At 36.8% G+C, this 24327-nt stretch overlaps 3 protein-coding genes across 5 annotated transcripts in view; 1 reads left to right on the forward strand and 2 right to left on the reverse strand.

The window, feature by feature from the left end:
- grk6 (G protein-coupled receptor kinase 6) overlaps positions 1–11152 on the reverse strand; it is a 61205-nt gene extending 50053 nt beyond the window's left edge. Inside the window, exon 1 of the mRNA XM_079587008.1 lies at positions 10850–11152. Coding sequence (XP_079443134.1) covers positions 10850–10901 — 52 coding nt within the window. The 5' untranslated portion in view covers positions 10902–11152. The remainder of the gene's footprint in view (positions 1–10849) is intronic.
- Positions 11153–12417: 1265 nt separating this feature from the next.
- Positions 12418–19886, forward strand: nop16 (NOP16 nucleolar protein homolog (yeast)). The gene is made up of 5 exons (XM_079587012.1): positions 12418–12695; positions 16313–16421; positions 16511–16565; positions 16661–16767; positions 16864–19886. Exons 1-5 carry the CDS (start codon positions 12589–12591, stop codon positions 16999–17001), a joined length of 516 nt encoding a protein of 171 aa, XP_079443138.1. The 5' UTR covers positions 12418–12588; the 3' UTR covers positions 17002–19886.
- On the reverse strand, positions 17100–24169 carry arl10 (ADP-ribosylation factor-like 10). 3 transcript variants are annotated; one of them, XM_079587009.1, is made up of 5 exons: positions 23923–24169; positions 23091–23120; positions 22682–22868; positions 20953–21128; positions 17100–20634 (listed from the first exon to the last, which is right to left on the reverse strand). In XM_079587009.1, exons 1-5 carry the CDS (start codon positions 24139–24141, stop codon positions 20467–20469), a joined length of 780 nt encoding a protein of 259 aa, XP_079443135.1. In that variant the 5' UTR covers positions 24142–24169; the 3' UTR covers positions 17100–20466. The 3 variants fall into 3 exon arrangements, with proteins under 3 accessions (XP_079443135.1, XP_079443137.1, XP_079443136.1); XM_079587011.1 differs by lacking the exon at positions 23091–23120 and having other exon boundaries at positions 22682–22865; positions 23923–24168; XM_079587010.1 differs by lacking the exon at positions 23091–23120 and having other exon boundaries at positions 23923–24168.
- Between the last annotated feature and the right edge of the window lie 158 nt (positions 24170–24327).

Raw genomic sequence — 24327 nt, forward strand, 5'->3', positions numbered from 1 at the left:
GGGACAGTGACGGTTCCTTCAACTGTCCGGAACGTCTTTTACGCAGAAATCGACCACATTTTTAAAAACAATTCATCGAAAAATTAATTTTTTTGCCCAGCCCTATCTTTTTTTAGAAAAGCACAGTCTGCTCTGATTGGTCAGCCGGCCCCAGTGTGTTGTGATTGGTCTATCGCTCAGAGCGTGTGTCGGAAATGTTTCGGCGGCATACATAACCATCGAGTGTCTGCTGTAGAGGCTTCCTGAGGTGCAGCTGTAAACACTTCTGTAACTACGCTAACTATGGCCTCAGTTTTGCCATAATGAAAACCAAGAAGAACAAGCTGATCAACTCTAAACCACAATAACAGTGTCTCTTGGACATGGTGACAGCATAGACCAACACAACTCAACCAGGCCTCATCCCCCATTTTTTGCATATGCCTTGGGCGGGAATTATTTAAATGAGGAACATTGTGGCGTGTACATTCCCATTAAAAAAAACCTCACGACTACAATGGAGGCATTTCAGGGAGTTCAGAAACAGTGCACACTGATAGGTATAGAGAATAACTTGCTTTGGAGTGACTGTGTGCTTTGTAACATTTTTCATGCTCAAACAGCAACATCACACACTAAAGAAAGTTAAACATGTAAAAAAAAAAAAAAAAAAAAAAAAGATTACTTTAAATTATCATAAAATTCAACTAACATGAACAGGCGTAAGATTTAGTCCCTGTTGTACATCTTTACATTCAGCTCGCATCTAATACGTCCCTGGATTGATTTCAGGAAAAGAATCACGCCAATGCCGTGAGAATGTCCCGCTGGCCCGCACTTGTCCTAGCTGACGTCATCGGGGCAGCTCGGGCTCCCCGGGTAGAATGACTGGCCCAGGTGCTGGACCCGGCGAGCTTGTCAACAGACAGCGCAGAGAAAGGTCAGGAAGCGATGCTGCGCGTGGGACACGCTCGTCGGGAATGGAGAGGACTCTCGTGAAAGCTACGGCCAGGTGTTTGCATTGTTGCTAGGTTATGAGAGAATTTGAAGAATAGATTCGACGCTAATGGGACAGGACGGGAGGGCAGAAGATCAAATGATTACAAACGTACGGGAGAAGCTTGTGACTGCGATCTGATAAGAGGTCAAAACACGACTGTACGTTACAACAAAGACTTTCTCACATGAGAGGCTCTAGATGAGCACAGCTGAGAAACCTCATTATCTTACATAATCAAAACCTGCTGTGAAAGCACAGACTTTGCACCGCAACTCACCTCAAGGATATAACTCGACAATAATTAATACGTAAAGTCAGGCAGTGTGCTAAATGCAGTTCAAACAAATGATCATACTCACCGATCATGATGTAAAAATCATCAAATTACATTTCTGACCATAAAACTGCCACTGAAGAGATGTGCCATGATAGCAAATATAAACTTTCTGCTAAAATTATTGCGGTGATGATAATGAAAGCAGGTTTGCGGACAGTAATTCTTTATTACAGACATGAAATGTAAAAAAAGTAACAAAAAATAAAGTCAAATATTGCCAATATTGACGTGCAAAAACGTCTTACATTTTTTTAAACACTTTACGATAAGGTTAATTTTTTAACATTAGTTAATGTAATAAGTAACAATGTACAATACATGTGTTACAGAATGTATTAATCAGAATGTGTCGATATTATTTAATAAAAATACAGCTGTTCATTGTTTGTTCATGTTAGCTCACAGTGCATAACTAATGTTAACAAATGCAACCTTTGATTTTAATAATGTTGTATTAGTAAATGTTGAAATGAATATTAACTAAGATTAATAAATGCTGAAGAAGTATTGCTCATGCTTAATGTTAACTAAAGTAGTTAACCAATGTTAACAAATGAACCTTATTGTAAAGCGTTACCAACAAATTATATAATGTTCAAATCAAAAGTCTGGGGCTGGAAAGATTTTTTAAAATGTTTTTGAAAGAAGTCTCTTATTCTCACCACAGCAGCATTTATTTGATCAGATACAGGAAAAACATCATTATTGTGAAATATATTACAATTTAAAATAACTCTTTCTATTTTGATGCATTTTAAAATGTAATGGCAAAGCTGCAACCATTTCGTAATGGTCAGAAATCATTCTAATATGCTGATTTGCTGCTCAAAAAACATTTCTTATTATAATCAATGGAGAAGACAGTTGTGCTGCTTAATATTTTTGTAGGTTACATTTTTCACAGGATTCTTTAATGAATAGAAAGTTCAGTAGAACCGCATTTATTTCGTAACATAAATGCCTTTAACGTCAGAGTGTGATATTTGCAATTCAAACTAATGGTTTGCAGTGGCGAGATTACAATGGTACGGAATACGGATACAGTAGCAAACCTCTGTCATTATCGTTGTGGGAAGTTGCTAAGATGCAAATGGCCTGTGAAATATACTGTTTATGCAGCAGCAGTGCAGAGGTGGAGAGGTTTCATTCACTGTGTGCAAAACTTGCCTCCAGCACTTACCGAAAAGGCCCCGCTTTCATCACACTATTCACCTCATAAAATCACCAACAAAGTATAAAACATAGCATATAAAACACTCATCTTCCTTGTTGTGCTTTCTGTGTAACAGCTCTTCTGAGAAAAAGTGGAACGAGCCCTATAAACCCTGTGGGTTCCCTGCATTGAAATGAAACACCTCCATTGTTGAAAAAGAAATGCTTAACTTTAAGAATTAAACCGGCACATGACTAGACTACATCCTGTCATGTTGTAAGGAGAAAAGATGTGAAGAGATAAGGGAGTAAACAAGAAGTTCAATATATGTAGACTATAGGGTGCTTTTTAAGGTGTGGTCCGATTAGCGACATTTAATCAATTTCGCATAGGACTGCAAACGATTAATCGCGATTAATCTAGGGCTGGGCGATATGGCCTAAAAAAAATCCCCGATTATTTCACAAAAAAAACGATTTACGATTTAAATCGATGTTGAGTCAATGATCTTGAGTCAATATCGATTCCTTCAGATAAATATTAGGTACAGTAGATACGTAATGTGTACAATAGATACGTAAAAAAAAAAACTCACCTACTGTAAACATCCAGAGGCCTGGCAGCTGGTCTTATTATTAAAGGTTAAAATTAACATCTCATATTTATTTTAATGCGTTTTTTATAATGACAACGTTATACTATTTTATTATATAGGTAAAAATATAATAAATATGTAATATAGTTATCATATTTAGCAAAATAATCCTCTCTACAGACAATTTCTTAAGTCCAACTAACGTGCTATGGTCATTAAATGGATGAGGTGAAAGTAACGTTACGTGACTGAGCTGTCTTTCTGCGGTTGAAAAACACTTGATCGATCGATTTTATTACATTTCGGTAAGTTGAACTGTATCTTTCAAATGGCCTATTGATCATTCGTGTTTATTTATATTAACTAAGTTAGTAGTAACAGATGATCGGTTCACGTGCCGCTTGAACTGAGATCTGTCACGAGATTTATTCTTTGAATTTTGTAATTAAATTGATAGAATCTGAGAGCTGAGAATTTGTTTTATATTAATAGTACCGTAAACCTTCTCTGTCGGTGTCAGTGTCCTCTTTGCTTAGCGATTTTCTCTGCGTGAGAAAATGGATGTGTGGCGTGAGAGCGTGTGGAAAGTGACAACTGCGGCTGAGCAGTTGAGTCTGAACTACAACTGAGTCTCACGATGAATGCGTGAGAGTTGGCAGCCCTGCAGATTCAGTTTGGAAATGTTTTTGGCGGGTGTGCTTGTGCAGCCGCGGTCTTGTTCATTTGCCATGTTGTTTGTGTAGCTCTATAGAGCTGGTAAGTCCCGCCCGTCCGTAAAACTCCAAGTGGACCTCTAGGTTGAAAAAGCGTCAATGCAAGTGAATGAGAGAAAATAATTATTTTCTGATCCCGTTTGAATTGTGCCATGAATGTGAACATATGTTGTCTGTGAATTTTTTATATAATTTCTCATGTAACGAGTTTGACAGTATATTGTATGATTCTTTGGCTAGCAGTTGTGGAATATACATAACGAGAAAGACTACACGTCGCATATGTGACGTCACCACATAACACATTTTCCCTCCACAAATGAAGTGGTTTTCACCACGCTCAACTAGTTTGTCCTCTCCCTGAAAGAAGGCGGTGAAGTGCACCAAAGACACAGGCATGTTTAGCGGGATCCGTGTGCTAGTGATGGTGACGTATATCAAACGCGTCGAAAGCAGCTAAGAGTTGTAGTCCAAGTCTAACCGAAAATTATACCCGCTAAATTGTAGCATTCTTTACACAAAACATTAGATAAAAAACATATGTTCACATTCATTGCAAAATTCAAACGGGATTAGAAAATAATTATTTTCTCTCATTCACTTGCATTGACGAAACTACGGGAGCCCAGAGGGCGCGTCGGCGGATATTATAGAGTAAACCGATTTTTATTCAAACAAAATCGATTTATCACCCAGCCCTAGATTAATCGAATCCAAAATAAAAGTTTGTGTTTACATAATATATGTGTGTGTATTGTGTATTTTTTATACATAAATACACACACATGCATGTATTTAATTATGAAAAATATGTTATTTATATATAAAATAGTTCTATTTATATATAATATAAATCATATAAAAATATATATGCAGTATATAAATGCATTTCTCAAATATATACATGCATGTGTGTGTATTTATATATACAAAATAATTATACACAATACACACACATATATTATGTAAACACAAACTTTATTTTGGATTCGATTAATCGGGATTAATCGTTTACAGCCCTAATTTCTACTACATAAATGACCCATTTTAAATACACATTCATCTTTCCAGAGGTGAAGTATCCCTTTAATATTAATAAAACCACAAAATACAGCTTTAACAAAGATTAAAGAGATAGTTTGGAGACAGTGCCTATATACCTGCATTATATGACTGACAGACAAGAACGGTTTGACCTAAAAATATCAAAATTTAAACTACTGCGGAGACAAAGACACCTACATCTTGGATGCACTTCAGGTAAGCTAAAACAAACCAAAATTTAATTTCAAAGTGAACTATCCCTTTAAACTATATTTAATTTCAGTACTAGTGAACAAATAGTGTTATTTTACATTTAGGCTAAATTATACATTTCTGTACCTGTATACTACTGTTAGACTTTGTCACTTTGTTATTTAGTATTCATCTCTGCTTGTAATTTGTGAATTTGTTCAGTTGAGGTTAATTCTAATCTATCATAAGTGAATAATTGAATCATTCATTTAAACCAATTTTTTTTTGGATTAATCAGATTAATTAATCATTTTAATTTATTTAAATTTATTACATGTTATTTTGTTCAGTTGTCTATTTAGAATCATAGGAGAATCGTGATCAGTTTGAAAAAAGAATTTTTTTGATTATTAATTTATCCAGAATCGTGCAGCTCTAGTAAAGTATAAGGGAGTAAACAAGAAGTTAAATATGTGTTTAGCGTGGATTTAAGGTGAGGTCAGATTAGCAAAATGTCTATATTGTCCATGCAGCTTTATGTTGGTCAGCACAGAGAACTTGCGTGACCAAATTGAACTAACCCTTGACTAACCCTCATGTCATTCCAAACCTGTAGGACTTTCGCTTATTGTCCCTCCATTGACAGCTACACAACTACCACTTTAACGCTTCAAAAAGTTCATAAAGAGATTGTTAAAGTAATCTATATGAATTGAATATGAGTGGTTTAGTCCAAATATTCTAAAGAGACAATCATTTTATATGATGAACAAATTTAATTTAGGCTTTTATTTACATACTCTGTTTACCACAATCGGTCTTTGTCAGACACGTGGGTTTGTTGTGTGTGACGTCACCGCGCCGCCATTTTTGAGGTATCGCTACTGACTGTGAGCATTGAAGAGATTACAATAGTAGAGAAAACAGGTAAATAACTCGCAAAACTGGAGAAGCACAAGAAAACTGAGAAAAGGTCGTACCGCAATAAACTCGATAAATATGGCAGGTACCGTTATTTGGAGAAATTGTCATCCATTCAGAACATAGATCCATATATGAGCTAACTGCAGTGAGTTGGAGTGCTGATCGCGAATTGTTTTCCTCATCCTCATACTTGGACATTGTCAACTATCTTGTTTATGGTATAAGCGCATATACCAGTGAACAATTTAAAAACTATAAATCTCTTAAAGCCCACGGACATTTCATAAATGGCTGTGTACAGGATTTATTTACATTCCCACCGAAGGACACAGTAGTAATAGCAAAGATAGGTTTGCTGTATTGATGATGATGATAATGTCATGTTAAGGATGTTTTAGTTTGAAAAAAGAATGAAAAACACAATTCTCCAACATCAGAATACCCCAGCATCGATACCTTACAAATGGCGGTTACGCCCATAATGCACTTCGTGTATCGCGAGTGTGACGTCACCTGACAAAGACCGATTGACACATTGGTAAACAGAAGCTCAAGCATGTTTACCTGACATGAGAGGACCAATGAGGTTCATTCTTATGTGTTACACAGCACGTCTGACCTTCCGCAAGAACCAATGAGGTTCATTCTTGTGTTAAGCAGCACATTTGAGCTTCAGAAAAAAACAATGAGGTTCATTCTCGAGTGTTACGCAGCACATTTGAGCTTCAGAAAAAAAACAATGAGGTTCATTCTCGAGTGTTACGCAGCACATTTGAGCTTCTGCAAGAACCAATGAGGTTCATTCTTGTGTTAAGCAGCACATTTGAGCTTCAGAAAAAAACAATGAGGTTCATTCTCGAGTGTTACGCAGCACATTTGAGCTTCAGAAAAAAAACAATGAGGTTCATTCTCGAGTGTTACGCAGCACATTTGAGCTTCTGCAAGAACCAATGAGGTTCATTCTTGTGTTAAGCAGCACATTTGAGCTTCAGAAAAAACAATGAGGTTCATTCTCGAGTGTTACGCAGCACATTTGAGCTTCAGAAAAAAACAATGAGGTTCATTCTCGAGTGTTACGCAGCACGATTGAGCTTCAGAAAGAACCAATTCGCTCCGTGCACAATAGCGCGACCGTTGACATTCGAACTTGAGTGTGCGGGCCAGTACTTCCGGTGAAAACTTCTGGTGATCTGACAGCGAGAGCGGGAGACAGCGAGATCAAGAGACAACAGCGACCGAGTTCCATTACCAGAGAGATCATTTTTCACAATGAGTGTTTTTAGGATTCAAGAGGGTGACTGCCTCAGCACTTCATTGTTGTGTGCCGTTATATGTACCGTTTCGTCACGTTACTACAACAAACAAGTCAGCTCATGCATTCCCCGTTGACGCTGCGGTACGGGCTGAGTGGATGCAGAAGATCCGGAGGGATGACTTCAAGCCAACCAGATTTTTAAATGCATATAATTTTCAGTGTATTTCACCTGTGCATTTCTATGCTTTCTGTGAGATGAGTAAAGAGCATACCGTTTCATAAATCATTATCTGTCTGGTGTTTATAAGCAGCACATACCGTATTTTACTACGTGTAAAATATAGCCTACACAAACTTATATTAAATTGTTTGTGGTACCTACAGTTAAAAATATAAATGTAAAATATGTATTTTATTTAACAACAAGTCCAATACAATCTTCTGTTTCTGAACAGTTTCATTTATTACTCTGACTATGTGCATCCGTGCATTTAATTGCCATTGGCTCGTGTGATAGTAATATATAGATCAGTATTTTTTAAGTGATATAATTGATTCTATAAAATACTATAAGAGATCATTTTCGGCTTTCTCCGGCTCCCTGCACCGGGCGTAATACGAAACCGGAAGTGTCTATCCGCACATTCGCTGTAGTGTTCGGAAATCCAACATGGCGGCCAGGTGCAACTAGCCAGTGAGGTTCATTCTCGTGTTACGCAGCACGTTTGAGCTTCTGCAAGAACCAATGAGGTTCCAGGGCCTGAATTTTTAATTTGAGAGGGGAGTTTTTTATTTATTTATTACATTTATGTCGCCTAAATGTATGCTCACTCATTGCATTTTTACAATGGGGTAATTTTGTTCTTAAGAATTGACACAACACAAGGAAGCTTGATTTCAATCTTTGAATTAAATAGAAAAAAGTAGCACAAATAAATACAATAGAATAAAGATACCAATAAAGAGAAATAAAGAGAAAAGGTCTTTGCTTAAGTCTAACACTAGTATTCAGAAATACTACAGAGACTGAAAGTAATCAAATGTAAAATAACACTGGGTAGTATTTTAGTCCTGACTAAATTAAATACATAGGCTATTGATCCTGATTCCTTAAAATTAAAGTTATGTTTTGTTGTTTTGACAACCAAATTAATGACAGACACATATGGCTGCTGTCACTGTAAGAGGCGAGCTAGTGCACGGATCCTGTTTTCATTATACGGTCACGTGCGATTTATGTTTATTTAAGGCATAACCGACTGTGTTTAGAGGATACTCACAAAGACCGAAATTGACATAATTTTCGCATGTTTTTGACTGTTAAAGCGATATAATCCACAAAAAATAACTTTTGTTACCCGCGAGTTGTTTGTGTGGCGGCTTTACTCTATGTATGTGTGCAGAGAAAAAAAAACATCTCTCAGACAGCGCGCAAGTACCGAATAGTTTAAAATCGTGTGAATGTTTAAACTGGTAAGATTTAAAAAGACGTGCAAATGGTAAACTTTAGTTACTCATGATGCAATGCTGGCTCGATTATGCAAGTGACAATTCCGTCTATCCCGACTCCCGAAACGCGAGAGTGTATTATCGCCGCCTGCAGCAAACTTAATGATTGCCTTGTGCAACCCATTTTGAGAGACGAGAGATCAAATCACTCACACTGTTTGTGAAATTGCGTCTCGCAGACAGTTTTAAAATTACTGATTTGATTTTATAATCTGTGTGGATTCATTTACTAATACAACCTACATGCTAAAGTGAATCAATGTTTGCGGGAATTTCCCGCATTATAAGTCGGAGACCTGCGGAAATGATTAAAATTATGCGCAATACCCGCTTCGAAATTCGACACCTGGGTTCATTCTTGTGTTACACTTTACGTTTGAGCTTCAGCAAGAACCAATGAGGTTTGTTCTCACGCATCAAGCAGGTTCGGTTGAGCTTTTTTTTATGTTCACTCATCAAGGCTTATATGTGAATAAAAGCCTAAACTCAATCTGTTCATCATATAAGCAACAGGTTTTCTTAAGGAAATTTGGACTAAATTCATATGGATTAGATTTACAATCTCTTTATGAACTTTTTGAAGCATCAAAGTGGTAGATGCATAGACTGTAAATGGGACAGAACGTTTTCAGATTTCTTCATTTGTGTTTCGAAGCTGAATGAAATGAAAGTCTTACGGATTTGAAACAACATGACGGTGAGTAAATTATGACAGAATTTCCATTTTTTGATTGAACTAGCCTGACCCTTTAAACCCTTTAAAATTGCCATGAAACAGAAGTTGTGATATTCTTTTCTTCCCAGTTGTGATGTATATCCAAGTAAAACAAGAATTGATTGAAAGATTTTGGTTATTGGTTGATCTCATGTGAGTGACACAGGTCGTCCCACCCTAGCGTCACTAAACGTGTGATCAGAGAAGAGAAGAGAGGAGATGTCGCTTCAAGAGGAAGGGAAAGTTAATTTGATTAAGGATTATGGGGGCAGATTAATTTTTAATCAATGATGTGCACAGGTAAACAATTTATAATAAATACTACAATACTGCGAAGCCAATTTTGATAAGATAAACAAGCAAGTTTCCCAAAATAAAATAAAAATTAATGTAGTACAACATAAATATAGAGCTCTGCCTACTTGCGCTAGTGTTTAACATCATCTTAAAAAAGGAGGAAACAACACATTAAGCAATCATACAGCAGTGACAAAACTGAAACCATCTATGAAATAAGACAGCTTTCAACATTTTAAAATGTCCTAATGTTAACAACTGTCATCTGTAGTACATCGCCTGTTCTAGCCTTTTTAGTAGGGCCTGACTAAACTTTTTTCTTTGTATTTTGTCATTAATGTAATCCTACATAAATCACCATATGCTCCCTACACTGGTAGTATGTATTATTTTACTGAATAAAATTAAACTACAATCACAACGATCTTTTAGAGACCTTCCGGCTGCCATTGTTCGTTTTCGTGACAAATGTAGCCTAACGTTAGTAGCCCAAGTGTGCAGCTCAAGAGCGTTTGAACACGGACGCGAGGAAACACAGCAGGATTCCCTCATGTTTGAGAAATACACCTGCGGAAAAAATGATAAACAACTGAAAGTGCCTACTAGACACCATTTTTGACTATCAAGTGGGTAGACAGATCACTATTTTGAAAAACACTTTCAAAAATCAGAGGGTCGGTTAATTCAGAGGTTCAGTTAATTCAGGCGCTTATCTCGAGCACACAGACACTAATGACTGTTGTCAATATAACACTACAGACAACAGTGTTTATCGCTTCTCCTTTATACAGAAACTCACTGTTCACTAGAAATGTCGTATAATAAAACCCAAACAGGGTTTTTACAGAAACGGAGATGTTTTTTTGATTGACAGGTCCATCTTTTTTTTTTTTGCTCAAGGTTAGGAACACAACACAAAGCAGGCGGCGAGCAACACACCATGATCAATGTGTAACTCTCGGGTTGATTCGTAAATAAATAAGCATCATAACGCATGCATTCTTTGCATTGCTCTTGTCTTTTTTTGGCCTAACTTCCTTTGGGGGAATCCCCCATCGTTTTGAGGCAGATAGCACGGCGTTTGAGGAACACAGCTGTCAAAAGTGACAATGATCAGACGGGCTGTCATGTCTTACCTTCTCTCGCCTTCAACAGAACAGTGTTGGCCACGATATTCTCGAGCTCCATGTTTCCTGGGTTGCAGGCAGGCACCGCAGGCCCAACCTCGTCGCCGGGTTGGCAGTGTATGTATGTATGTGTATGTGTGTCCTCCCCCGCTCCCCCCCACGGCGGAATATTATTAACCCTGAATGACTCTCAGCTCTGCCGTTTCGCTCCTCTGATTCCCCGCCCAGAAGCTTCGGACTTGCGTCGATCGTAGAGCCTACTATGGCAAAGGCTGGGCTCATGAATATTAATGAGACATGCTGACGTTGCTTGGTAACCGACCCGGAGCGTCCTGCTTGAACGGTCCTGTGGAAAACAGAAGAAGAAGAAGAAGAAGAAGAAGAAGAAGAAGAAGAAGAAGAAGAAGAAGAAGAAGAAGAAGAAGAAGAAGACATTCAAAGAACATAACTTTCCCGCTGTATTTAATTCATTTAGCAAATAAAACGAAGAACTGACATATTTCAATTTCAATCAGATGTACAGTATTAGTATAATAACAAATTATAGATGTATGTTAGACTAGGCAATATTTGAAGGCTTAGAGAAATAATAGTTCAAGCTTAAAACAAACACACACACACACACACACACACACACACACACACACACACACACACACAGTGGTGGCCAAAATCATTCTAAAAAAAGTATCTTCTGCTCACCAAGACTTGAAGGCACCAAGGTCACTAAGAGTTTTTTTTTTTTTAAAGAAATTAAAGAAATTCATAATTGTATTCAGCAAGGATGCATTAAATTGATCAAAAGCGACAGTATATATATTGTATATGTTTTGATGCTCATTATTGTTGTCCTGAAAATGTTTGTACATTTGCTTTAGTAAAAAGTCTATAAAAACATTGACCACGTGATCTGTTTAATATTCATGACCAAATCTTCGCCATAGTAGGTTTCGTTCTTCCTCAATCAGACTTTTACATGTTAGTGCTTGTCTTTTTTTAAGATACTATGTTTCCGTATCCCAATATATATTATTATACGATATTTTATTATTATTACTAGTATTATTATTATAACCATATTGCTGAATATATTGCTGATCGTTGTCTTATTTATCGTCATGTCTTTTTTTAGATGACATCAACATATATTTTTTCCAGGCATACGGGCTGCCACAGCAGACTATATGCAACTCTGAACTTGTATTTACATGAACTGCAGATGAAATGCACTCGTTACTTTGCCTTTTGCAAAACTTAGTTTATATCTCCATCTAGAGGTAATCGGTATAATACCTAATTATTTAAAAGCCTTTTTTTCTAATATAACAATGATGATTATATTAACACTAAATAATAATAACAATAATAAAAATTACTATTACTAATAACGCTGTGAAGTGTTTGTTTTTAAATGATATCAAAACGCGCGATCACGAACTGCTGCGTCCTCCTCGTGCCTCCACTTAATAAAGGTAGCATGAATGAAAACTGAAGTCTTCTCTATCCACCACACTCTTCTCTATTCGCAATAACACATTGAGCAATTTGATAACACATTATATTTCACAACCACTACTAGGCAAAGCTCGTCTCTGCATCTTTGACGGCAGGTGGCGATGATGTGGAAGCATGTCGATGTGTTTGGCCTTTGGACGGAAAAGAAGAAGTCGTTACTTCCGCGTTCCTCAAACACGCGTGTTACAGTGTAAAGACAGTTGTTGACTGGTGCGGTGTTTTAATTTACAGTTATGGGTAAACTCAAGAAACAAAGTAAACGTAACACGTTTGATTACAATAAAAACAAGAAGAACCTGAAAAGGAAGCTAAGAAGAAAGGAGAAACCGCACATTGAATGGTAAGTTCAGGGACGTGCTAAATGCCATCTAGAAAGGGCTTTCTTGCTAACAATGTTTTTATTTTATTTTAAGCTATTGGCCTGGTTTCACATTTAGGGCTCAGATTAGGCCATAGTTACATTTTAAGACATTTAAGTAGATATTATAAACATGCATTAGAAAAAACAACATTGTGGTGTGTATCTTGAGACAAAACAATAGCACTGACATGTTTTAAAATATATCCGTGCAAGTTGCTCAAACATGTATTTTAGTCTGGGACTAGACTTAAACCTTGTCTGTGATACCGGGGAATAATTTAATAGTTAAGACTATCCTAAAAATAAATGCATGTAATTGAATGTGCATTAAGTGTACTTAAAATCTTGAAAGTATATATTTTTTCAAAACAACTGTATCTGCAGATAATGTACAGTATTACACTTAAGTGTACTTGAGGTACTTGTTTAAATCATCATGTTTTCATAATCCTTTGTCTTGCTTTAAATAAGTAGGCTACACTTATTTTGATGAGTTGACTAACAAGCGCTTGTAAAGTATTAGATTGTAATTTTAATTGTAGTGTAGTTATTCTGTTTTACAATTAATCTTATTATATTTTATGTACTAAATTGCAACTTCATCATTACAAAAGCATAATTACAAATATATTTAAATGCATGACGCAACAGTTTCAATAGAAATGACATTAAACTAAAGCATATTGAAGTTAACCATTAATGCATGTCATTATATTTGGCTGTATACTCCATATTTCAATATAATATAATTAGTAATAAGTAATTATGCAATTACATATAAAGATGTACTTAAAGGGTTAGTTCACCCAAAAATGAAAATAATGTCATTAATGACTCACCCTCATGTCGTTCTAAGCCCGTAAGACCTCCGTTCATCTTCGGAACACAGTTTAAGATATTTTAGATTTAGTCCGAGAGATTTCTGTCCCTCCATTGAAGCTGTATATACAGTATAACGTTACTGTCCATAAAGGTAATATAAACATCATCAAAGTAGTCCATGTGACATCAGTGGGTTAGTTAGAAGTTTTTGAAGCATCGAAAATACTTTTTGGTCCAAAAATAACACAAAATAAGACTTTATTCAGCATTGTATTCTCTCCCGGGTCTGTTGTCAATCTGCGTTCAGGACTCCGCAGTGACGCTGCTGACGTAAGACGCTGATGACGTGTTATCTGGTGCGCCCGAGCTTCGTTTATAGACTGAGGGAAACGCACGCTGTAAAAGTGTCTCATCCGCGACATGCACATTTACGCACCATTAAAAAAATGATATCCACGCAAACAATGTAGAATAGCTTGAATATAGCGTGCGTCTCCCTCAGACTGTAAACGAAGCTCGGGCGCACCAGATAACACGTCATCAGCGTCTTACGTCAGCAGCGTCACTGCGGAGTCCTGAACGCAGATTCACAACAGACCCGGGAGAGAATACAATGCTGAATAAAGTCTTATTTTGTGTTATTTTTGGACCAAAAAGTATTTTCGATGCTTCAAAAACTTCTAACTAACCCACTGATGTCACATGGACTACTTTGATGATGTTTATATTACCTTTATGGACAGTAACGTTATACTGTATATACAGCTTCAATGGAGGGACAGAAATCTCTCGGACTAAATCTAAAATATCTTAAACTGTGTTCCGAAGATGAACGGAGGTCTTACGGGCTTAGAACGACATGAGGGTGAGTCATTAATGACATTATTTTCATTTTTGGGTGAACTAACCCTTTAAGTGTGTCAGAAAAGCAGTTTTGTTGCATTTCATTTAATACAATACATTTTCATTTAATTACAATTAACTTGAGATCAAGTGTCTAAAATATTGCATTCATTTTGCTGAATTCTTTATAAGTATTTTATTTTAAACCCTTTTGTGCGTCAATTTAATACAGTTTCTCAGGTCCTTAGAGACGAAAAAATCTGTCAACATTTTTTTTAACGTTGGAGCACAGTCTTAATTTTGGTCTCATTTTAAAGAAGACCATTGGCAGATTATTGTTGAATTTTAAATAAAATATTTATTTAATAACATGTTAAACTGTTAGAAAATCAAATCCATAAATCTAAATAAAAGTTGTTTTCCATATTGGAGGTTGATATCTCAAAAAATTAGTTTGGGCGCAGTGCCACTTAGATGCCAGCAAAGATGGGATTTGTGATTTGCTGTACAGTAGTAATTTTTCTCTCTCAAAACACACACACACACACACGCACACAAGCTTACTACTCTTTGACATCCGCACCAGCAAACCCACACAATTATTGCTGCATAATTGATCCAGTTGACTATATTACACCGAAGCAGAAAACATGAAAGCAAGTGTTTGCTTTTTAGGAGCCATCTGGTAAAAAAAAAAAAATAGTACACATTTTAATTGTGAAGCCTTGCCAACAGAATGAAAGCCTATTACCAAAGACTGCATAATGGCCTGCGATTAAAACGTGCAGTTTTAATGGGTTTCAATGGGGACATTTTGGTTATTAAGGTTCTGGACGCAACTCTTTTGTGTACCTAGTGTAAAATAGATTTATTAAAGGAGGGTGAAAGTAAAAAAACTGGAAAAAGACCTTAAAGGATTAGTTCACTTTTTAAAAAACTTTTGCTGATAATTTACTCACCCCCATGTCATGCAAGATGTCCATGTCTTTCTTTCTTCAGTCGAAAAGAAATTAAGGTTTTTGATGAAAACATTTCTCCATATTTCTCCATATAATGACCGTTTCAGTGCCGCTTCAAAGGGCTTTCGATACCAGACGATGAATAAGGGTCTTATCTAGCGAAACGCTTGGTCATTTCAAAAATAAATAAAAAAGTTTAAGTTTTATAAGCACAAATGCTCGCCTTGCTCTGTTCTGTGATGCGCGTTCGTGACGTCATGTAATACGCAATTACGTTGAAAAAAGGTCACGCTTCTATGAAAAGTAAAACATTTCTATCCTAACGAAAATGTTCTTTTAGGCTTTTTAATATTCCAACACCCAGGATACGCACACGCAATGGGCATTTAAAAAAATAAACTGACACAAAGACATTTGAATATGTGTATATGGTCCTCCTTCCGCACATTTGTAAACACTGACTCTGTGAAGCGTGACCTTTTCAACGTAATTGCGTATTACATGACGTCACGAACGCGCATCACAGAACAGAGCAAGGCGAGCATTTGTGCTTATAAAACTTAACCTTTTTTATTTATTTTTGAAATGACCGAGCGTTTCGCTAGATAAGACCCTTATTCATCGTCCGGTATCGTTCAAGCCCTTTGAAGCGGCACTGACACTGTCATTTGGACCTTGAACCGTTTGGTCGCCAGTGAAGTACATTATATGGAGAAATGTTTTCATCAAAAACCTTAATTTCTTTCGACTAAAGAAAGACATGGACATCTTGGATGACATCGGGGTGAGTAAATTATCAGCAAAAGTTTTTTTTAAAAAGTGAACTAATCCTTTAAGGGTGCCCAAGGGTTAGTCTTTTTAAAAGTGTGTTCAAGTGCACAAGGGTGATGTCATTTCATTTGAAACATCTGTTTTTTTACCCTACGATGTTATGCATTATGAAGTTTGTCATGAAACGGGTTATCTAACAAGTCCTCAGATACGTAAAGCTTGGGATGAACAGAAAACTGTGAAGCAAAATCTACGAGACATGGGGCTGTCATCTGGGACCAAGGGCATGCTTCCTATTAAACCTAAAAAGGCAAGTATCAGCCTTGAATCAGCGATACAGTGTGTTTCTACAAATACTGCCTGATCGGGACCACCAATTGCTTTAATCTGATGTTTCAGGACACGAAAAGTGAACCAATGGAGGCAATTGTGTTGAAACCCTATGTCATCAAAGGTACGTTTTGAAACCAGTGCTTATGAAATCTGTTATTATTGAGATGTAGTAATATTTCCATGCACTGCCAATATGATTTGGTGTCTCGCCTGCAGAAATGGAGGCAGAGGCCAGTCTCCGTGGGAAAGACAAAACCACATGCTCCACCGACATGATTGAATATGTTCAACACATGGTGAAGGAACACAACGAAGATTACAAGGTCAGAGAGAGCCGTATATATATCCACGATCCTCCTTGTGCACAAATAACACTCTTTAGATACAGTTCAACTGATTATGCTTTATTGACTTTTCAGGCAATGGCAAGGGACGAGAAGAATTACTACCAGGACACGCCGAAGCAGATCAAACGGAAAGTGGAATTATTCAAGCGGTGTCATCCTGAGGAATATGCCGCGTTCATCGCGTCTCTGCAATCTCAGAAGTCTACGTGAAGAACTGGGGTCTCAAACTGCTAGTCAGAATATCACCCGCTCAATCCTGCTCCTGGAGACACACCGTCCTGCAAAGTTTCTATCCAACCTGCATGTGATTTTGTTTGTTTTTTTAAGGGATCCTGAAGAGCTCGATTAGCTGGTTCAGGTGTGCTTGTTTAAAGATGGAGCTAAACTCTGCAGGACAGTGGAAGCAGTGTTGACCTCTATCCCAGGGAGTCTTCAGGCTCCACAGTTCCTTTCTACTACGGCATCTTCAAGAACATGTTAGCTTTTAAGTGTTTATATGAATCTAGTGAGCAAATTAAGGATTTGTAGATGTATATAAGCTTTGCATTTGTAATTGTATGTTGTGGAATGAAACATATATAAACTCTTAAATTACAATTGATTAATTCAGACTTTTTAATGGATACGTCTAGTGTGTTTTGGCAAATACATTTAAAGAGCTTTATTGTGTTCATATACTACAGTTCAAAAGTTAGGGGATAGTATTTTTAATGTCTTTTAAAAGTCTTATGCTCACCAAGGCTGCAATTATTTGATTGAAAATGCAGTAATAAATTAGCCTGGTTTTACCAGACTCTCGTACATTTCATTTATACAGAGAGTATGGCCTCGCTCCATTGACAAAGTGTTAACTTCCTTGAAGGCAGGTACTCTGTTGAAGTTTAAAACTATTGGATCTGCCCAGAGCCACTCTGGATCTGTCATAACCAATTGCTAACATTTGGTCGTGACGTATGACGACACAAACTAGCACACAACCTCAACGTCATCGTTCTCAGCCACTCCCTCTGTTCGCTGACCGGTAAAAACTTGACTGGAGAAAACCCAAGAATATACCACAATCCCAGTAGTACTGAAGGAAAATGAAAATTGAGCGGAAGTACGTAGGAGGGCGGAGACAGGCTTGTAAAAAATAGCAATGTTGTGGAATATTATTAATTTTAAAATAACGGTTTCCTCATTTAATATATTGTAAAATTGATTTTGTTCTTTTGATCAAAGCTGAATATTCAGCATTATTACTCTTCAGTCTTCATTACAGTCTTCAGTAACTATGTTTCTATACTAAGGTATGGATTTATCTTGTGTACAAAATTGGAATGACGTAGCCTATATAACATTTGGAAATAAAGTATGAGTTTCCATATGCTCAAGAGAACAAATGTGAGACTACATTAAATATATATTTTTTGTGTTCCCATTTGCTCAAATAGCAAAAGAAAAACTCCACAATAGCGTTTTCACAACTTTCAAAAAGAGGGGGAAAAATATAGAGCGATTGGCAGTCAGAAGAGAGAAAGGCGCCAATTTTACTGTTATAGCAGCGGTATCTACTGTAGTTTTTTTTTTTTTAACTAGCTACTAGCGGTATGTAGTTTACATTTTTTAATGAATATATATATATATAAACTTCGCAGGATTTACGATGCTGGTGACCGTTAAAATCCGAATGCAAGAACATGACAGCGTCAACGTTTCGTCCGCAAGTCATTAATGTAGGGAAAAAATAGCCTCTGCGTTTGCTGCAACTTCTATTATTATCACAGATATTGTGTGACTGACAATTTCTGTGATCAAGTTTGTTTATAAAGGAAGTTCACTGCTATAGAAGTTTACCCAACTTTGACGACTTCCGCTTCTGAGAAACCTGGAAATGTGAAATCTCATTTAAAATGGCCAAAAAGTTTCGCCGAAAAATGGCAAATGTGACCGCAAAATTAATTACACCAACATTAGGATAAATAGTAAAGAAATCATTTTTAGAAAAATATCACACGATTTTTTTTAAAGGTCTTTTTTATCTGACGTCAATTATTTTCTGCAGTATTCGACAGTGTGCCAAAATGATGATAGAGTTCAATTTTAAACATACCTTTAATACAGAATAATTACAGAGGTTTGTACATGTTTTCAGTGCTCCTGTAGACACTGTTGTTGCTTCATCACTTATCTTGTGTCACATCATATCTTCACATGCGACATGCTGCATAGCATGGTTGTGCATGAGTTAAAATAAAAATCTTGCAAGCAACTGTTCAGCATTGCGAAATCCTCACAAGACTATAGATGCACTGCATTTGCATTACAAAACTGACATTTGTTACATTCATAGGGGCATTTTATCTGTCCATGTAGCTCCAGGGTAGGAGATCTGTAGCCAATGTCATTTGCAATTACTGTGGGGGGTAATAAGCTGTATTTCAAGAGACTTTTCATATAGTTGTTCTTTCATACCACTAGCTCTTGTTGATGCTAATTTAAACCGCTTGCATAACCAGACTGTATTGATTTCACAGTGAAGAGGCCTTATTTTGGAACAGCTGTGCAAATTCAACACAACATCTCAGTTTGAAGCCCGAATCACAGTTATGAAAAGAGAATTATCTGAAATATCCATTATCAACAGCACAATCTGACATGCTGGAGGCAAAAAGCGTTTTAGGATTAGTTGGGTTAATCACTCACGGAATGTCCCTATTTCAGAAAATAAAATATTCAATTTCTCATAAAGAAAATAAATATTGATTTTTTTTGCATTTGTGGCAATATTGTCATGATAATTACGGACATGCCTTAAATTCTCATATCAAAAAATAATAATAATAATTGCCGACGTATAAACATATTTTTAAATTCATTTGTATTTAAATCAGACAATTATATACACATATATAAATATATATATATATACATATATATACACACGCACTGCCCGGCCAAACAAAAAAAGTCGCTGGATTTTCATAGGCAAATAGAGTCAATGATTGGATCGTTATTGCAGTGATTTTCAATAATGTCCTGTTTCCAACATTAATAATAACTAAGCATCAGATCAGCATATTATACTCATTTCTGAAGGATCATGTGACACTGAAAACTGGAGTAATGATGCTGAAAATGCAGCTTTGCGTCACAGGAATAAATTAAATTTTAAAGTATATTAAAATAGAAAACCATTACTTTAAATTCTAATAATATATCACAATATTGCTTTTTTCCCCAGTATTTTTTATCACATAAATTAAGGCTGTATGAGCATAGGAGACTTCTCTCAAAAACATTATGTTTCCAAACTTAGTTGACCGGTACTGTATGTATAGCATTTCCAAGCTAAATACTTCCTGTTGCAAGCAGGAGAACTTGTCAGCAATACATAGGTTTGTATTGGAAATATGACTCCACATGCAGAGATAAAACATAATATAATACACTCTTTGTAATACTGAATATAATAATAATATGAATTGTGCACTGTAACTAACAGCAATAATGCCCTCATCAGCACAGTACTCATTTTGAAAAAAATAGTGTTTGTTCAACTCCTTAAGTAGCATTATCCTGACGGAAACGTTCCTTACTCCTCGCACGATTCGAGGAAGAAACCCAGACATGGAATGCTCTCTCGTTGCAAAAGATCCCTTTGCCAGTCTTTCGTGGCACTGCGGTACCAACCATTCACACCAATGTCAGAAGCAGGTCCTGAAACTTTTGGAGGCCGCAGGTTCTGCTTAATCCGTCAGATCCCGACTGAGCTTCCAGCAGGAAGAGCTTCCTCTGATCCGCCACAGAGCTCAGGGAAAGAGCCTCGCGCAGCTCCGGGACGCTAACAGCATCCGGCTTATCCTGAATGAGGGTAGAAAAGGCATTTTAGTCAAGATTCACAGTGAAGCAAAAACCAGGGAGCCTCCTACTCCATTAAAGGTATAGTTCACCCAAAAGTGAAAATCTAAACCTTCTGAGGAAAACAATATTTACAATTGAGGTCAACAGGGTCCAGTGGTGCTTTGGACCCATTTTATTGTATGGGCAAAAGCTATTTCTTCCAAATAGGGTGAACTATCCCTTTAACTAGAGGGTAAAAAACACAGTGGAAATCAATATGAAGCCTTTCCGACACTAAACAGGGTTAAGGTTCAACCATGAACTGAGGCTTTTGGTCACCTGCTTGTTTCCCAAGACCACCACTGGAAGATCAGCGTCTGCTTTCAGTAACCGGTGGAGCTCGTCTTTGGCCTCAGGGAGCCGGCCTCGATCCGAGGAGTCCACCACGTACACCAGGATGTGTGTTTTCCTTAGATAATCTACCCAGTACATTCGCAAGTCTTCACCACCTCCAACTGATGGGACAAGGTGATCGAATTAACTCTAATGTGTTTTTACTGCCATTAGCACGTCTTTGAGAACAAGAATTTAAGTATCCCACATGAATAATATGAATATACCCTTGTGCATGGGACCCTAAATATGATTTTGGCTTTAATAAGATTTTCCCAAGTAATAGGCACAAATAAACCTCAATTCTTCCATGATTCCTGTTCTTTCCTACAACAAAGCGACGAGCTCGTCTAGTGATGGGTCGTTCGCGAATGAGCCGGATCTAAGAGCCGGCTCTTTTAGGTGAACGACGGGAGCTGGCTCGCATATCTGAAGAGCCGACTCTATTTAAAAATATATAGCCTATAGAAATTAAATCATTATGTAATAAAGAAATAATGAATTATTTTAATTTTATTTAAAATAATTGACTAATTCAAAGAAACGCAACAAAATAATTAGGCTATCGGCCTAAAGGCGCACACACATTCGTTTCGACTGTCTGATCAGCCTCACACTCTGTTCCTGTCAATCATACACGCGATGTCAACCAATTATACTGCATGAGGGAGGGCCGAGCACGCACGCACGCACACACACACACACTAGAGATGCGGATAAACCGCTGATCGGGCGGATGGCGTGACAAAAAATAATATTTTAATTCAATTTGGGCGGGTGGCGGTTAAACCAATCAAATGAAAAAAGTTTGCCACTAAGCAAACTTGCAAGCTATGAGCCGAGCTGTCAGGAGGAGGCCTAAACGTCTCGTAGATGAGACTGACTGGGTTATTTTGTTTCGATATTAGTTATATTTTAAAACAACCAGTCATTGTAGCCTACCACTTGTGGAACATTTAAAAGAGAGGCAGATTATGGATATGACTCAGAAATGACATCGGGCAATGGCAGCGCAAGATGTTCAGAAGAACGTAGTGTGTTATTTGATATTACGTTTAAAGTTCATATATTTTAAATGTACTAAATAGGCAGTATATGATTAAAAATGTGTAATTACAAATATATTCAAATGCATTACATAAATGTTTCAACAGAAATTACATTAAAGTATATTTTAGTTTACCATAAATGCTTGTCAGTACACTTTAACCATATTTCAAAGACAATACAAGTAATTATAAAATTACATGAAAAAATGTATTTAAGTGTAACTTAAGTTGGTCAAAAAGCGCATTTAAGTTCAATTAATTGTAATTGCAATATAAATTTTAGTGTCTTGAAAACATTACATTCAGTTCAAACTAGTGCTGTAAAATCAATTAATCACTAATATATGAATATTTAAATATATATATATATATATATATATATATATATATACGGTTTACACAATCATATATTTATACATACACACACATTTATTATGTAAACATTTTATGTAAACTTTTATATTAGATACGACTACCGTAATCAAGATTAATCGATTTGACAGCACTAGTTTGAACACAGATTATTTAAGTATTAACTACTCTCTAAAGTATGCTAAAGTGTACTTGTTTTTCACAAAGGTATGCAGGTGAATATGAGAAAAGGGTGATCTGGCACCAATTCGTACTTTCCAGGAAGTCCAGCTGGCACGCAGGTGTGTGTAGGCTGATGAAGTTGAAGCCGCGCGTGGGCTTTCGGCAGCCCGTCCTGTGGCCCGCTCCACTCAGACCCTGCAGAAAACTGCTCTTACCAGCGCCGTCCAACCCAAGAACAAGCACCTGCCTCTCGCTGCGCTCCTCCTCCTCCTCCTCCTCCTAAACACACACACACACACACACACACACACACACACACACACATTCATGGAAGAGAAGGCAGGGAAATAAATGAGCAATACAGCAGGACTGGATTTAGAGTCTGTTTTTCCTGGGATTTTAGCACATAAAGCAGGGATTAATTTTGCAATTTCTGCAAATAGTCAAAGCCTTTGCCATCATTAATTAGGGTATTAGTTGTGTAATAACAGACAGACTGACCCCGTTTCTGTTACTTTGGCTATTCTGTTGCTGTTGCAGAGAAAAAAAAAACAGGTTTATGTCTGATTTATTGTTATTAACAATAATAATATAATTTTGACTTTCATCTTCAAGAAGCACTTTACATCAAATGTTGTCATACTGTTTTTGTGGCACACTGTATATTCATAATATGATAATTTTCATCATAAATCATTTTGTTTACTGGTTTGACTCATTCATTGAATGAACTGCAAGCAAGATTTACTCTTCCAAGATCAATATCTAGCTGCTGACTGAAATATCATCGACCTGAGCATAACTGAATGAATATTACTATTTAGTATAGAAATGTCCATATTTATTATGGACATTATGAGTATATTTATATTTATTTATTATTATTTTTTCCATACATAATTGTATATCACGATACGTAAATTCTGATATTTTCAAGTTGTTCATGAACTTGGGAACTATGTAGGCTATATGCTCATCTAAATGTCTAATGTTTTGATAATAATCAATAATTCGTTTGAAACAGTTGTTTTGTTCTCGGATGCATTTGGGTATTGGTATTGCACTTTTAGAGATAAACTATAAAAAAGGCATTACAAATCAATAGAAATGAACAGAATTACTTTTATATCATCTCTAGATACTGTGACTTCTCAAAATAAAATCCAAATGCACATACAGAATCCAAAATCACACAGACATACAGTCGCTACGTAGTGTGTGCAGTTCAATAACAATTAACTGAAAGTTCCCTTGACGATAGTCTCCACTTATCAGTCACGCGCGACAAGCGGCATCATAAAAAGAGGAACTATTTCTTTCGTTTCATACTAACCTCTCGAAACGTGCAGTAGTTTGACTCTGGTGTCCATACCCGTCTTTTATAAAAGACATTGATTGCGATAAACAGCGCGGTCCCGACCGCAGCCATTGCGGCGCTGAACGCCACGGAGATATGACGCAGTACAACCATGAGCGCACCTGAACCTGAACCTGAAGAGAAGTGAGAGTGACTGAGCAGAGCGCGAGCTGCTGCTTTTGCTCTCCAGTGCATCACGTGATCCGCCCTGGATTGTTTTGAAAAGCACGCGCCCAGTTTCACCCCAGCGGGTGACAGTTGAGGGGCGGAGAACCTTCACTTCTTGGTATTAAAAATGTGGGGTGGTGACATGTTTTATAAGTCATTAAATTTTTTACAGTTCAACTGAACAGATCTGATGTCCATAAATTATGTTGGAAT

Source organism: Phoxinus phoxinus (genome assembly GCF_949152265.1).
Source record: "Phoxinus phoxinus genome assembly, chromosome: 17".
In the NCBI taxonomy this organism is placed as follows: Eukaryota; Metazoa; Chordata; class Actinopteri; order Cypriniformes; family Leuciscidae; genus Phoxinus; species Phoxinus phoxinus.